This window comes from Panulirus ornatus, chromosome 20 (genome assembly GCF_036320965.1).
Source record: "Panulirus ornatus isolate Po-2019 chromosome 20, ASM3632096v1, whole genome shotgun sequence".
NCBI classification, from domain to species: Eukaryota; Metazoa; Arthropoda; class Malacostraca; order Decapoda; family Palinuridae; genus Panulirus; species Panulirus ornatus.
Genome location: NC_092243.1, coordinates 72,482,028 through 72,495,049, shown reverse-complemented (window position 1 = coordinate 72,495,049; position 13,022 = coordinate 72,482,028). Strand labels below are relative to the sequence as shown.

Sequence of the window (13,022 nt, the reverse complement as noted above, 5' to 3'; positions counted from 1 at the left end):
GTAAGTTTGAATGGAGAAAAACTGGAGGAAGTGAAATGTTTTAGATATCTGGGAGTGGATTTGGCAGCGGATGGAACCATGGAAGCGGAAGTGAATCATAGGGTGGGGGAGGGGGCGAAAATTCTGGGGGCCTTGAAGAATGTGTGGAAGTCGAGAACATTATCTCGGAAAGCAAAAATGAGTATGTTTGAAGGAATAGTGGTTCCAACAATGTTGTATGGTTGCGAGGCGTGGGCTATGGATAGAGTTGTGCACAGGAGGGTGGATGTGCTGGAAATGAGATGTTTGAGGACATTATGTGGTGTGAGGTGGTTTGATTAAGTAATAATAGGGTAAGAGAGATGTGTGGTAACAAAAAGAGTGTGGTTGAGAGAGCAGAAGAGGGTGTTTTGAAATGGTTTGGTCACATGGAGAGAATGAGTGAGGAAAGATTGACCAAGAGGATATATGTGTCAGAGGTGGAGGGAACGAGGAGAAGTGGGAGACCAAATTGGAGGTGGAAAGATGGAGTGAAAAAGATTTTGAGTGATTGGGCCTGAATATGCAGGAGGGTGAAAGGCGTGCAAGGAATAGAGTGAATTGGAACGATGTGGTATACCGGGGTCAACGTGCTGTCAGTGGATTGAACCAGGGCATGTGAAGCGTCTGGGGTAAACCATGGAAAGTTGTGTGGGGCCTGGAGTGGAAAGGGAGCTGTGGTTTCGGTGCATTATTACATGACAGCGAGAGACTGAGTGTGAACGAATGTGGCCTTTGTTGTCTTTCCTAGCGCTACCTCGCACACATGAGGGGGGAGGGGGTTGTTATTCCATGTGGGGCGAGGTGGCAAAGGGAATGAATAAAGGCAGACAGTATGAATTATGTACATGTGTAAATATGTATATGTCTGTGTGTGTATATATATGTATACATTGAGATTACGTGTTAATTGACAGGCGCGCGAAAGAGAGACTTTTGGATGTTAATGTGCTGAGAGGTGCAACTGGAGGGATGTCTGATCATTATCTTGTGGAGGCTAAGGTGAAGATTTGTATGGGTTTTCAGAAAAGAAGAGTGAATGTTGGGGTGAGCTTGGGAAGGAGACTTGTGTGAGGAAGTACCAGGAGAGACTGAGTACAGAATGGAAAAAGGTGAGAACAATGGAAGTAAGGGGAGTGGGCGAGGAATGGGATGTATTTAGGGAATCAGTGATGGATTGCGCAAAAGATGCTTGTGGCATGAGAAGAGTGGGAGGTGGGTTGATTAGAAAGGGTAGTGAGTGGTGGGATGAAGAAGTAAGATTATTAGTGAAAGAGAAGAGAGAGGCATTTGGACGATTTTTGCATGGAAAAAATGCAATTGAGTGGGAGATGTATAAAAGAAAGAGACAGGAGGTCAAGAGAAAGGTGCAAGAGGTGAAAAAGAGGGCAAATGAGAGTTGGGGTGAGAGAGTATCATTAAATTTTAGGGAGAATAAAAAGATGTTCTGGAAGGAGGTAAATAAAGTGTGTAAGATAAGGGAGCAAATGGGAACTTCAGTGAAGGGCGCAAATGGGGAGGTGATAACAAGTAGTGGTGATGTGAGAAGGAGATGGAGTGAGTATTTTGAAGGTTTGTTGAATGTGTTTGGTGATAGAGTGGCAGATATAGGGTGTTTTGGTCGAGGTGGTGTGCAATTTGAGAGGGTTAGGGAAAATGATTTGGTAAACAGAGAAGAGGTAGTAAAAGCTTTGCGGAAGATGAAAGCCGGCAAGGCAGCAGGTTTGGATGGTATTGCAGTGGAATTTATTAAAAAAGGGGGTGACTGTATTATTGACTGGTTGGTAAGGTTATTTAATGTATGTATGACTCATGGTGAGGTGCCTGAGGATTGGCGAAATGCGTGCATAGTGCCATTGTACAAAGGCAAAGGGGATAAGAGTGAGTGCTCAAATTTCAGAGGTATAAGTTTGTTGAGTATTCCTGGTAAATTATATGGGAGGGTATTGATTGAGAGGGTGACGGCATGTACAGAGCATCAGATTGGGGAAGAGCAGTGTGGTTTCAGAAGTGGTAGAGGATGTGTGGATCAGGTGTTTGCTTTGAAGAATGTATGTGAGAAATACTTAGAAAAGCAAATGGATTTGTATGTAGCATTTATGGATCTGGAGAAGGCATATGATAGAGTTGATAGAGATGCTCTGTGGAAGGTATTAAGAATATATGGTGTGGGAGGCAAGTTGTTAGAAGCAGTGAAAAGTTTTTATCGAGGGTGTAAGGCATGTGTACGTGTAGGAAGAGAGGAAAGTGATTGGTTCTCAGTGAATGTAGGTTTGCAGCAGGGTTGTGTGATGTCTCCATGGTTGTTTAATTTGTTTATGGATGGGGTTGTTAGGAAGGTGAATGCAAGAGTTTTGGAAAGAGGGGCAAGTATGAAGTCTGTTGTGGATGACAGAGCTTGGGAAGTGAGTCAGTTGTTGTTCGCTGATGATACAGCGCTGGTGGCTGATTCATGTGAGAAACTGCAGAAGCTGGTGACTGAGTTTGGTAAAGTGTGTGAAAGAAGAAAGTTAAGAGTAAATGTGAATAAGAGCAAGGTTATTAGGTACAGTAGGGTTGAGGGTCAAGTCAATTGGGAGGTAAGTTTGAATGGAGAAAAACTGGAGGAAGTAAAGTGTTTTAGATATCTGGGAGTGGATCTGGCAGCAGATGGAACCATGGAAGCGGAAGTGGATCATAGGATGGGGGAGGGGGCGAAAATCCTGGGAGCCTTGAAGAATGTGTGGAAGTCGAGAACATTATCTCGGAAAGCAAAAATGGGTATGTTTGAAGGAATAGTGGTTCCAACAATGTTGTATGGTTGCGAGGCATGGGCTATGGATAGAGTTGTGCGCAGGAGGGTGGATGTGCTGGAAATGAGATGTTTGAGGACAATGTGTGGTGTGAGGTGGTTTGATCGAGTAAGTAACATAAGGGTAAGAGAGATGTATGGAAATAAAAAGAGTGTGGTTGAGAGAGCAGAAGAGGGTGTTTTGAAATGGTTTGGGCACATGGAGAGAATGAGTGAGGAAAGATTGACCAAGAGGATATATGTGTCGGAGGTGGAGGGAACGAGGAGAAGTGGGAGACCAAATTGGAGGTGGAAAGATGGAGTGAAAAAGATTTTGTGTGATCTGGGCCTGAACATGCAGGAGGGTGAAAGGAGGGCAAGGAATAGAGTGAATTGGATCGATGTGGTATACCGGGGTTGACGTGCTGTCAGTGGATTGAATCAGGGCATGTGAAGCGTCTGGGGTAAACCATGGAAAGCTGTGTAGGTATGTATATTTGCGTGTGTGGACGTGTATGTATATACATGTGTATGGGGGTGGGTTGGGCCATTTCTTTCGTCTGTTTCCTTGCGCTACCTCGCAAACGTGGGAGACAGCGACAAAGCAAAAAAAAAAAAAAAAATATTGAGATGTATAGGTATGTATATTTGCGTGTGTGGACGTGTATGTACATACATATGTATGTGGGTGGGTTTTGCCATTCTTTCATCTGTTTCCTTGCACTACCTCGCTAACGCGGGAGACAGCGACAAAGCAAAATGAATAAATATAAACAGAACATGCAATTTTTCAACAAGGGTGGTTTGTAGGTTATTGTATGTGCTTGTGGGATTGTCAGGCATGTATGCATGGGTAGGGTGTCCCTCCATATGCTGTACAGAGTGCATTAGTGAAGAGCTTTATGGTAGGTCTGGAGGTCTTCCATTGCTCTAAATGTGTTGCTGAAGGAAGTAAAGAGTGCCTTGGTTTCAGTAATTTGAGTATTGCTGATATGGGAAATAAAGCTGGACTAAGACAATGAGCTAAACTTCCTTGACCTTGAGGATGGTGCAGCAAACGTGAATTGGTTGTTGAGTGATGCCTTTCATTCATATCTCCTCTCTTCGCTGTTGCTTATCGCCATCATGTGGAGCTACCTGTGGTGTTCAAAGCATACAAGGTCCCTTTTGTCAGAGGTCTCATTGAGGAAACACTGAGACTATCCAAGTAATTGAGGACCTGATATTATGAACTTAGATTTGATGTGTCTCTCAGCACCAGCAACAAGACACACAAATAACAACTCTGAAGAGTAACCAGAAAAAAATTTCGCATGATGAATAATACAATCCTTTTCATAAAGGTGTAGTTGCACAGGATGAAACCAGATAGCAAATGCAGTGACTCAGTGAGGTGCGACAGTTTGAAAGAAAAAAGTTTAGCCAGTGCACAGCAAGTACATAAAATATGCTTAATTGAAAATAATTCTCAGATACTTTTTTTTAGATAAAAGATATGCTTGTGAAAGTACCCATGAGAAAAACATTTAGAAATCAAAGAATTACTGCCCAAGAGAGTATGGACTGATATAGAAATAATCATGTATTTAATACCTCAAACTGTCACGGATTGTAAATTCTCTTATATGTAGATAATCGTACAGTACCCTCCAGCACCCTGAAACAACATAAGCAACAATTGACATGCAGCTGTACACTGCACAGTTGAAACAGTGGCTCCCCTGGAACAGAATGTATGCATCTCCACAGAAGTCTTCAGTCACCCTTTAACCCTAGACAGACGCAAATGCAACTTGCAGTCTCTTGTTACCTTGAATGAACAATTGCTCCCTTTCCACAAAACTCAAACTTTTCTGGGCATCATGTATTACACACACATGCCTCACCTCTCATAATACAAACATCAACACAAAAGCAACAGACGAACTAAATGCCCTCAGATCACATACTAGTACCAGGTCTGGTAAAAACAAAAAATCATTTAGTATCCTTCAACAGACAGTTCATCTAGCCCACCCTAAACTTTGCCTCACCTTTTACTTAGGACCTGTGGTTTGTTACTGGTAGAGGGAAACTATTCACCATGTTATAATTAACAAAAACTTCAGTAAACACAAGGACAATGAGCAGAAGTTGCATTCCACCACTCTCAGTACCACAGGATGACTGAGACTGTAAATCATGTTATTTGACTTCTAGGACAGTTACCTGCTACCAAACATATGGTATCCCCATTATAAGCGAGTAATATGATTTGTTCCACAGATAAGACCTGGCTGCTGAAATTTTCATTTTAAACAGCAAGTGTCAGTTTTTTTTGAAGAGTGCAAATGTTTAGAGATAACTACACAAATGTATTCTTACACATATGTGTACACAACTTTATTTTACTTAAATATGGGAGAAAGAATACTTCCCACGTATTCCCTGCATGTCATAAAAGGCGACTAATAGGGGAGGGAGCTGGGGGCTGGAAATACTTCCCTCCAGTTTTTACTTTCCAAAAGAAGGAACAGAGAAGAGGGCCAAGTGAGGATTTTCCCTCTTAGGCTCAATCCTTTGTTCTTAACACTACCTTGCTAATGCGGGAAATGGCGAATATAAGTGAAGAAAAAATTTAAGAATGAATTAAGAAATTGTTTTCTAACCACATAAACAGGTGAAGGTGGGTATGTTGTTGGAGTGTGCCATATCACAATGGTTGTTTAATTTGTGTACGGATGGGGATGATGTGGAAGGTAAATGCAAGGGTCTTGATGAGAGGGGTTAGTATTTAGTCTGTAGGGGATGAGTGAAACCTGTTAATGAGTCATTTGTTGTTTGCTTATGACATGGCACTGGTGGCAGATTTGAGTTTGAAGCTGCAGAGGTTGGTGTCTGAGTCTGGGAGAATGTGTGAAAGGAGGAAGTTGTGAGTAGATGTGAATAAAAGCAAGGTTATTAGGTTTAGCAGGGTAGAGGGACAGGTTAATTGGAGTGTGAGTTTGAATGGAGAAAATTTGGAAGAAATGGAGTGTTTTATATACCTGAGAGTGGACATGGCATTGAATGGAACCATGGAAGTGGAGTGAGTCACAGGGTAGGTGAGGGGGATGTATATTCTGAGAGCAATGAGGAATGTGTGGAAAGAAAGGTTTTTGTCTGTGAGGTTAAAAATGGGTGTTTGAAAGTATAGTAGTCCCAGTGATGTATGGATCCAAGGCTTGGGCTATAAATGAGAATGTGAGAAGGGTGAATGTATTGGAAGTGATACATGTGAGAACAGTGTGCAGTGTCAGGTGGTGTGATCAGATACGTAATAAAAGGGTAAGAGGTGTAGTAATAAGAATGTGACAGAAAACTGAAGAGGGTGTGCTGAAATAGTTTGGACATATCAAGAAAATGAGTGATATGAGGTCAACAGAGAGGATATATGTTTCAGAAGTTGTGAAGAAAAGAAGTGAGACCAAACTGGGGTTGGAAGGATTGAGTGAAAAAGATTTTGAACATGCAAGAGAGTGGAAGGCATGTGCTGGATAGAGTGGGTTGGAACATTGCGGTATATAGGGAGCAAAATTGTCAAAAGACTGAACCAGGACTTTTGAAGCAGCCAGGGTAAACCACGAAAAGGACTGCAGGGCTTTGGTTTTTGTGCATTACACAAGACAGCCTTTTCTTTGCATGTTCCTGGCACTAACTCACTAATTTAGGAAAAGGTGAATGAGCATGAAAGAAAAAAACTGATCCAGATAATTTTCTGATCACCAGAAATATCAGTAAAAATACAACTGATACTGTTTCATTATTTTGAAGTTAGAAAAATTTCCATCAAGTGTTATTTTATTTTGGGAGAGTGGGAGCTTACATAATATACTTTGTTTTTGATATATGTGGGATTGCAGGATGTGTCATTTTTTCCAAACAATGCTGGAGAATTCTAGTGACATCTGTGGACAAGTGTTGGAGTAAGACTGTAGCTAGGAATGCAGATGAGGGTGGAAACCTCATCATTTTGTCAATTAGAAATATTAGCAGTGAACCTTTCCATTATCAGTTGACTGTTACAGCAGTGTTAGGGTTAAGGAATCATGCAAGTAAATTGAAATAATATTTTTCTCCATAGGGGTGACCATGACAGAAAAAGTCCCATCATATCCATCATCAGCATCCAAAAAGCATGACTGGAGCAAAATTGAAGCAGAAGTAAAGAAAGAAGAGGAGGATGAGAAGTTGGAAGGTGATGCTGCTCTAAACCAGCTGTTCCAGAAGATATATGGCCAAGGCTCAGATGAGACACGGCGAGCCATGAACAAATCTTTTGTAAGTCACTGACAAGTTAAAGTTAAACATGAGCAGTTAGAATTATGAGTGAAATGGATTACTGTAACCTTTCCCTTCTTATTTCTGCAAAGTTCAGAATACTATCACTTACAATTTAAGCACATTCTAAGGTTTGCCACTTTGTCCTCTGCAGTCTAAGGCCTTAGATGGTCAGTATCTGAAACATATCAGAAGGTTGTGAATGGACCACTGACTGTTGAATACTTTAGAAAAATGTGCTTATCATTTAGAAAACTATTTCAGTCATGTTATCCTTGGGGATAGGGGAGAAAGAATACTGTCCTTATATACCCTGCATGTCATAGAAGGCAACTAAAAGTGGTTGGAGCAAGGGCTGGAAATCCTCTCCACCTGTTATATTTCCCAAAAGAAAGAACAGAGAAGGAAACCAAATGAGGATTTTCCCCCTAAGGTTTGGTCATCTGTTCTTGATGCTGCCTTGCTTATGTGGGAAATGCCAAAAATATATGAAAAAAAATTGGCCCTACATATTTAAAGGAAGGTTAGAACTTATGTTGAAGGAGATTTGGGACTGTTATAAGAAGTGTAAGAAAATTAATTCAGGTTTCATTTTAGTTATGATAAAAGTAGATAACCAGAGTTAGGTGACTGCTAATTGTTCCGTACCTGATAGCAAGAAGAAGGGAGCATTTTTGGAGAGGAGCCAAGTAAGTATCTTGGTAATATAGATGCAAGGGTTTGAATCTTGGTGCTAGGGGATCTGAATGCAAGAGTGGGTAATGTGGCAGTGAAAGTATAATTGGGTAGAATGGGGGGGAAATAGCATAAGTTGTGTCCTGAAAGAGAATTGGTGATTGGGTTTACCTGGTTTATAAAAATGTGCTTAAATAAGTATATTTGGGTGAGTGGGGTGTAGGGTCGATTTCCTCAGTGACAAGTGTGTGTGGAACTTAGGCTTGTAAGGACAGGGATGCGTGGAGACTCGCTTGCCACAGCCACCCCCCTTGATGGGATTAGTTCTTGGAGGGAACAGGCATCAGAGATACAGACAGATAGGTGTGCTAAGGAGAGGTTGGATATGAGCATGTTTAGAGTGGCAGCAGTTGGGTTGGCTGATCACTTCTTATTGAAGGCAAGGGTTAAAGCATATAGTCTCACGAAAAGATGAAATATTTATGTGAAAGAAGAGGTGAAAGTGCATGCACTTGGAAGAGACTCCTGTGTAGAGAGATGTCAAGAGAAGTTGAGTGAAGAGTGTTATAGAATGATAGTAAATGAAACAAGGGAAGTAGGAGCAGAGTGGAAGGGTTTTAGGTCAGCCTTCCTTACATATACAAATAAATTGTATGGCATGCAGAAAATGGGATGAGAACATGAGAAAGGGTAGTGTATGGTGGGATGAGGAGGTTGAAAGAAGAAAAAAAGTGGTGTATGGATAGTATATGCAGGGAAGAATTGCAAGTGATTGGAAGGTGAACAAAAGAACTCAGCAGGGGGTCAGGAGAAAGGTAAGAAAGCTGAAAAGTAGGAAAAATGGAAGAGCATTAATGAACCTAAGTAAGAATGAAAAACACACCACAGATTTTGGGAGTTTATGGATTTTAGAAACAAATTTGTTTCCTATTTTCCATGTATACTGCATGATTAACCAGGCCTTTGCCAATTTACATTGTGTTCATTCAGTCATTTAGATAATAATCAGTATACCTTCTTTATATTTATATATCTGTTGCTATGTTTTAGCATATGTCTTTCAAGTTTCTTACAATACTGATTTGGAAAAACCTTTCATAAGATTTATATTGTATATTGTATATTGTGTGTGTGTGGACATGTATGTATATACATGTGTATGTGGGCGGGTTGGGCCATTCTTTCGTCTGTTTCCTTGCGCTACCTCGCTAACGCGGGAGACAGCGACAAAGCAAAATAAATAAATTTTTTTTTTTTTTCTTTTTTTTTTTTTCCAAAAGAAGGAACAGAGAATTGGGCCAGGTGAGGGTATTCCCTCAAAGGCCCAGTCCTCTGTTCTTAACGCTACCTCGCTAATGCGGGAAATGGCGAATAGTTTGAAAGAAAGAAAGATATATATATATATATATATATATATATATATATATATATATATATATATATATATATATATAAAATAATGAAAAATAATAGTATATATATATATATATATATATATATATATATATATATATATATATATAAAATAATGAAAAATAATAGTATATATATATATATATATATATATATATATATATATATATATATAGGGAGCAGGGGGCTAGAAATCCTCCCTCTCGTTTTTTTAATTTTCCAAAAGAAGGAACAGAGAAAGGGGCCAGGTGAGGATATTCCCTCAAAGGCCTAGTCCTCTGTTCTTAACGCTACCTCGCTATTGCGGGAAATGGCGAATAGTATAAAAAAAAAAAGAAATAAAAAAAAATAAAAAGAGTGTGGTTGAGAGAGCAGAAGAGGGTGTTTTGAAATGGTTTGGTCACATGGAGAGAATGAGTGAGGAAAGATTGACTAAGAGGATATATGTGTCAGAGGTGGAGGGAACGAGGAGAAGTGGGAGACCAAATTGGAGGTGGAAAGATGGAGTGAAAAAGATTTTGAGTGATCGGGGCCTGAACATGCAGGAGGATGAAAGGCGTGTAAGGAATAGAGTGAATTGGAACGATGTGGTATACCGGGGTCAACGTGCTGTCAATGGATTGAACCAGGGCATGTGAAGCGTCTGGGGGTAAACCATGCAAAGTGTGTGGGGCCTGGATGTGGAAAGGGAGCTGTGGTTTCGGTGCATTATTACATGACAGCTAGAGACTGAGTGTGAACGAATGGGGCCTTTGGTGTTTTTCCTAGCGCTACCTCGCACACATGAGGGGGGAGAGGGTTGTTATTCCATGTGTGGCGAGGTGGCGATGGGAACAAATAAAGGCAGACAGTATGAATTATGTACATGTGTATATATGTATATGTCTGTGTGTGTATATATATGTGTACATTGAGATGTATAGGTATGTATATTGTGCGTGTGTGGACATGTATGTATATACATGCGTATGTGGGTGGGTTGGGCCATTCTTTCGTCTGTTTCCTTGCGCTACCTCGCTAACGCGGGAGACAGTGACAAAGCAAATAAATAAATAAATAAAAGATTTAGGAGGTAATGTTTTGATATTCTCATTGATTTTTTACCAGTTTCAATCTGAATTTGCTCTGCAACCATTTCCATTTATGTGGAAAAGTTATGTTGTACCTCTTTTGGTATTATTTTTATATTTCCCTTTTCCCATATAACACGTATTACCAAATCTTTCTCCTTTTCTCTTTGTGTATCATTACCTGCTACTGTGCATCTGTGTATCATTTACTAATTGGGAGATGCAATTAGTAAAGGGCAATGATGGGTATGTTTAAAGGTATAATGGTCCTAACGCTATTTTCTAGCTGTGTCTTGGGCCTTGAAAGCAAAAGAAAAGATATGGGTTGGTTATGTTGGAAATATAATGTCTGGGAATACATGATGTGAGAAAGATGGATCATGTGAAAAATGACAAGTGTCATAGAGAGGTGTGGCAGTAATCATTCTACGGTGGAATTTCTGGATGATGCTTGCCATGTAAGGGTTAAGGATTAATAGAGAATTTTGCATGTCAAGTACCCCCAGTTACTCTGAGGGTATGTGGTAATGCAGAACAGTATAAGAGTTGGCGATTCTTCTTTGCTGCTAACCTTTTAGTGCTATTGACATTTAATCTACAGTTACATAGCATAATGCTATGAACATCACTATACAATATTACTCACCACAAGTTAAATTTTGTGTACTATTAGGCCATTTTTCTAGTCATAGATGGCAACCCAAACAAAGAATGAGTCACTGCCAGTGCTGCCAGAATACCGAAATTCATATGCTCTCCGGAAAACTGGCAGAAGTCAGTGACATAGGTGGTAGAACATGACATCACTTGTCTGAGGCTCAGTTAATTTCTGGAACATTGATTTTAACAGGTTTTTTTTCTGGGTGTAATGAAAATTTTGAAATAAGAAAAATGTCAAGAGGGCATTTCATGTAATTTCCTTAATTATAGAATAGGTGTGGAAAGGGAGCTGTGGTTTCGGTGCATTACACATGACAGCTGGAGACTGAGTGTGACCGAATGTGGCCTTAGTTGTCTTTTCATAGTGCTACTTCACGCGCGTGCTGGGAGAGGGGTGTGCTGTTTCATGTGTAGTGGGGTGGCAATGGGAATGGATGAAGGCAGCAAGTACGAATATGTGCATGTGTATATATGTATATATCTGTATATGTATATGTATATATACATTTAAATGTATAGGTATGTATATGTTCATGTGTGGGCATTTATGTATGTGTATGTGGGTGGGTTGGGCCATTCTTTCATCTGTTTCCTTGCACTACCTCGCTAATGCGGGAGGCCAACTTGAGTATAAAAAAAGATTTAAAAAATGGATTTTTTTTTTTTATAATACATATTCACCATTTCCTGTACTAGTTAGGTAGCGTTAAGAACAGAGGACTGAGCCTTAGGGGGAATATCCTCTTTTTTGGAAAATTTAAAACGAGAGGGCAGGATTTCCAGCCCCCCACTGTCTCCCCTTTTAGTCGCCTTCTACAACGCGCAGGGAATACGTGGGAAGTATTCTTTCTCCCCTATCCCCAGGAATAGGTATTATAGCATCAAATACTTTAAATGACATGGCACAACATGATGACAATTCTGCTGAACAGGATGGGCAGCATTCTTTCCTATTCCATGGTTGAGTACAGCAGTCTTCAGATTTTTTGACAGCAGATCTTTTGTCTGAATTCTCTATACACCATTATACACCTGCACTTGGTGAGTCCTTCACTATTCTTTGGTTATCTTGTGAACAAGATATTTAGCAGTGGTTGATTAACATTTATCATAGTAATCCATTGTGACGAGCAAAACAGTCTGTATTCTATCTATGAAGGCAGACTATGATAGTTTAGAGCTGTTGACCTTTTATTTATTAGTGTTCAAGCAGCTTATGATTATATGATACCATAATGTATTTTGAGCAATGGTTTATTTATTCATTGACTGCTTGTAGGGCTATGTTGGAGCATGGTTCACAGGACCCTGTTTTTAAACCACCTTTTTTTATAATATTCTACGTGTGTGTAGATGTTTCCTTGACCCATCAGTGCTTCCAGAATACCGAAATTTGTCTGCTATCCGGAAAACCACCTATGATGTAGGCAGTAAACCATGACATCACTTATCCGAGTCTCTGGAAATTTCTGGATCTCATAGATTTTGATTTGGGGGGTGATTAAGAGTCTGAAATAAGAAAAATGTTATGAAGGCATTTCATGAAATTTCCTTAATTATGGAATAGGTTATTATAGCATCAATTACTTTAAACAACTTGGTGCACTATGATGAAGGTTCTGCTGAACACAATGGATTGGCATTCTCTCCTCTTCCATGGTTGAGTACAGTAGTCTTCAGATGTTTTTGACAGCAGATCTTTTGTCCAGAGCCTCTACACACCATTATACACCTACACTCGGTAAGTCCATCACTTTTCATTGGTTATCTTGTGAACAAGATATCTAGCTATGGTTGATTAATGCTTATTTTAGTAATCCATCATCATGAGCAAAACAAATATTTTTTTTTTATAAAGGCAGACTGTGATATTTTAGAATCATCAACCTTTTATTCATTAAGTGTTCAAACAGCTGCTCAATGATTATATGATACCATAATGTATATTGATCAGCAGTTTATATATTCACTGACTACAGGGCTAAGGTGGAGATACAGGCCTGAGGTGGAAATGGCTGTCATTCCTGCATCACCAGACCATTTTGTTAATGGAGTTGCTTTGGCACAGCCTCCCCTTTGCAGTAGCTGACCGTTTCATTGACCTAAACAAGAGGATG

General features: G+C 39.9%; 1 protein-coding gene across 2 annotated transcripts in view; it reads left to right on the top strand.

The window, feature by feature from the left end:
- Nucleotides 1–13,022, top strand: part of Sgt1 (suppressor of G2 allele of skp1) — a 51,693-nt gene that overhangs the window by 27,232 nt on the left and 11,439 nt on the right. For both annotated transcript variants that reach the window (XM_071675233.1, XM_071675232.1), the window contains one exon: nt 6,891–7,087. In XM_071675233.1, coding sequence (XP_071531334.1) covers nt 6,891–7,087 — 197 coding nt within the window. The remainder of the gene's footprint in view (nt 1–6,890; nt 7,088–13,022) is intronic.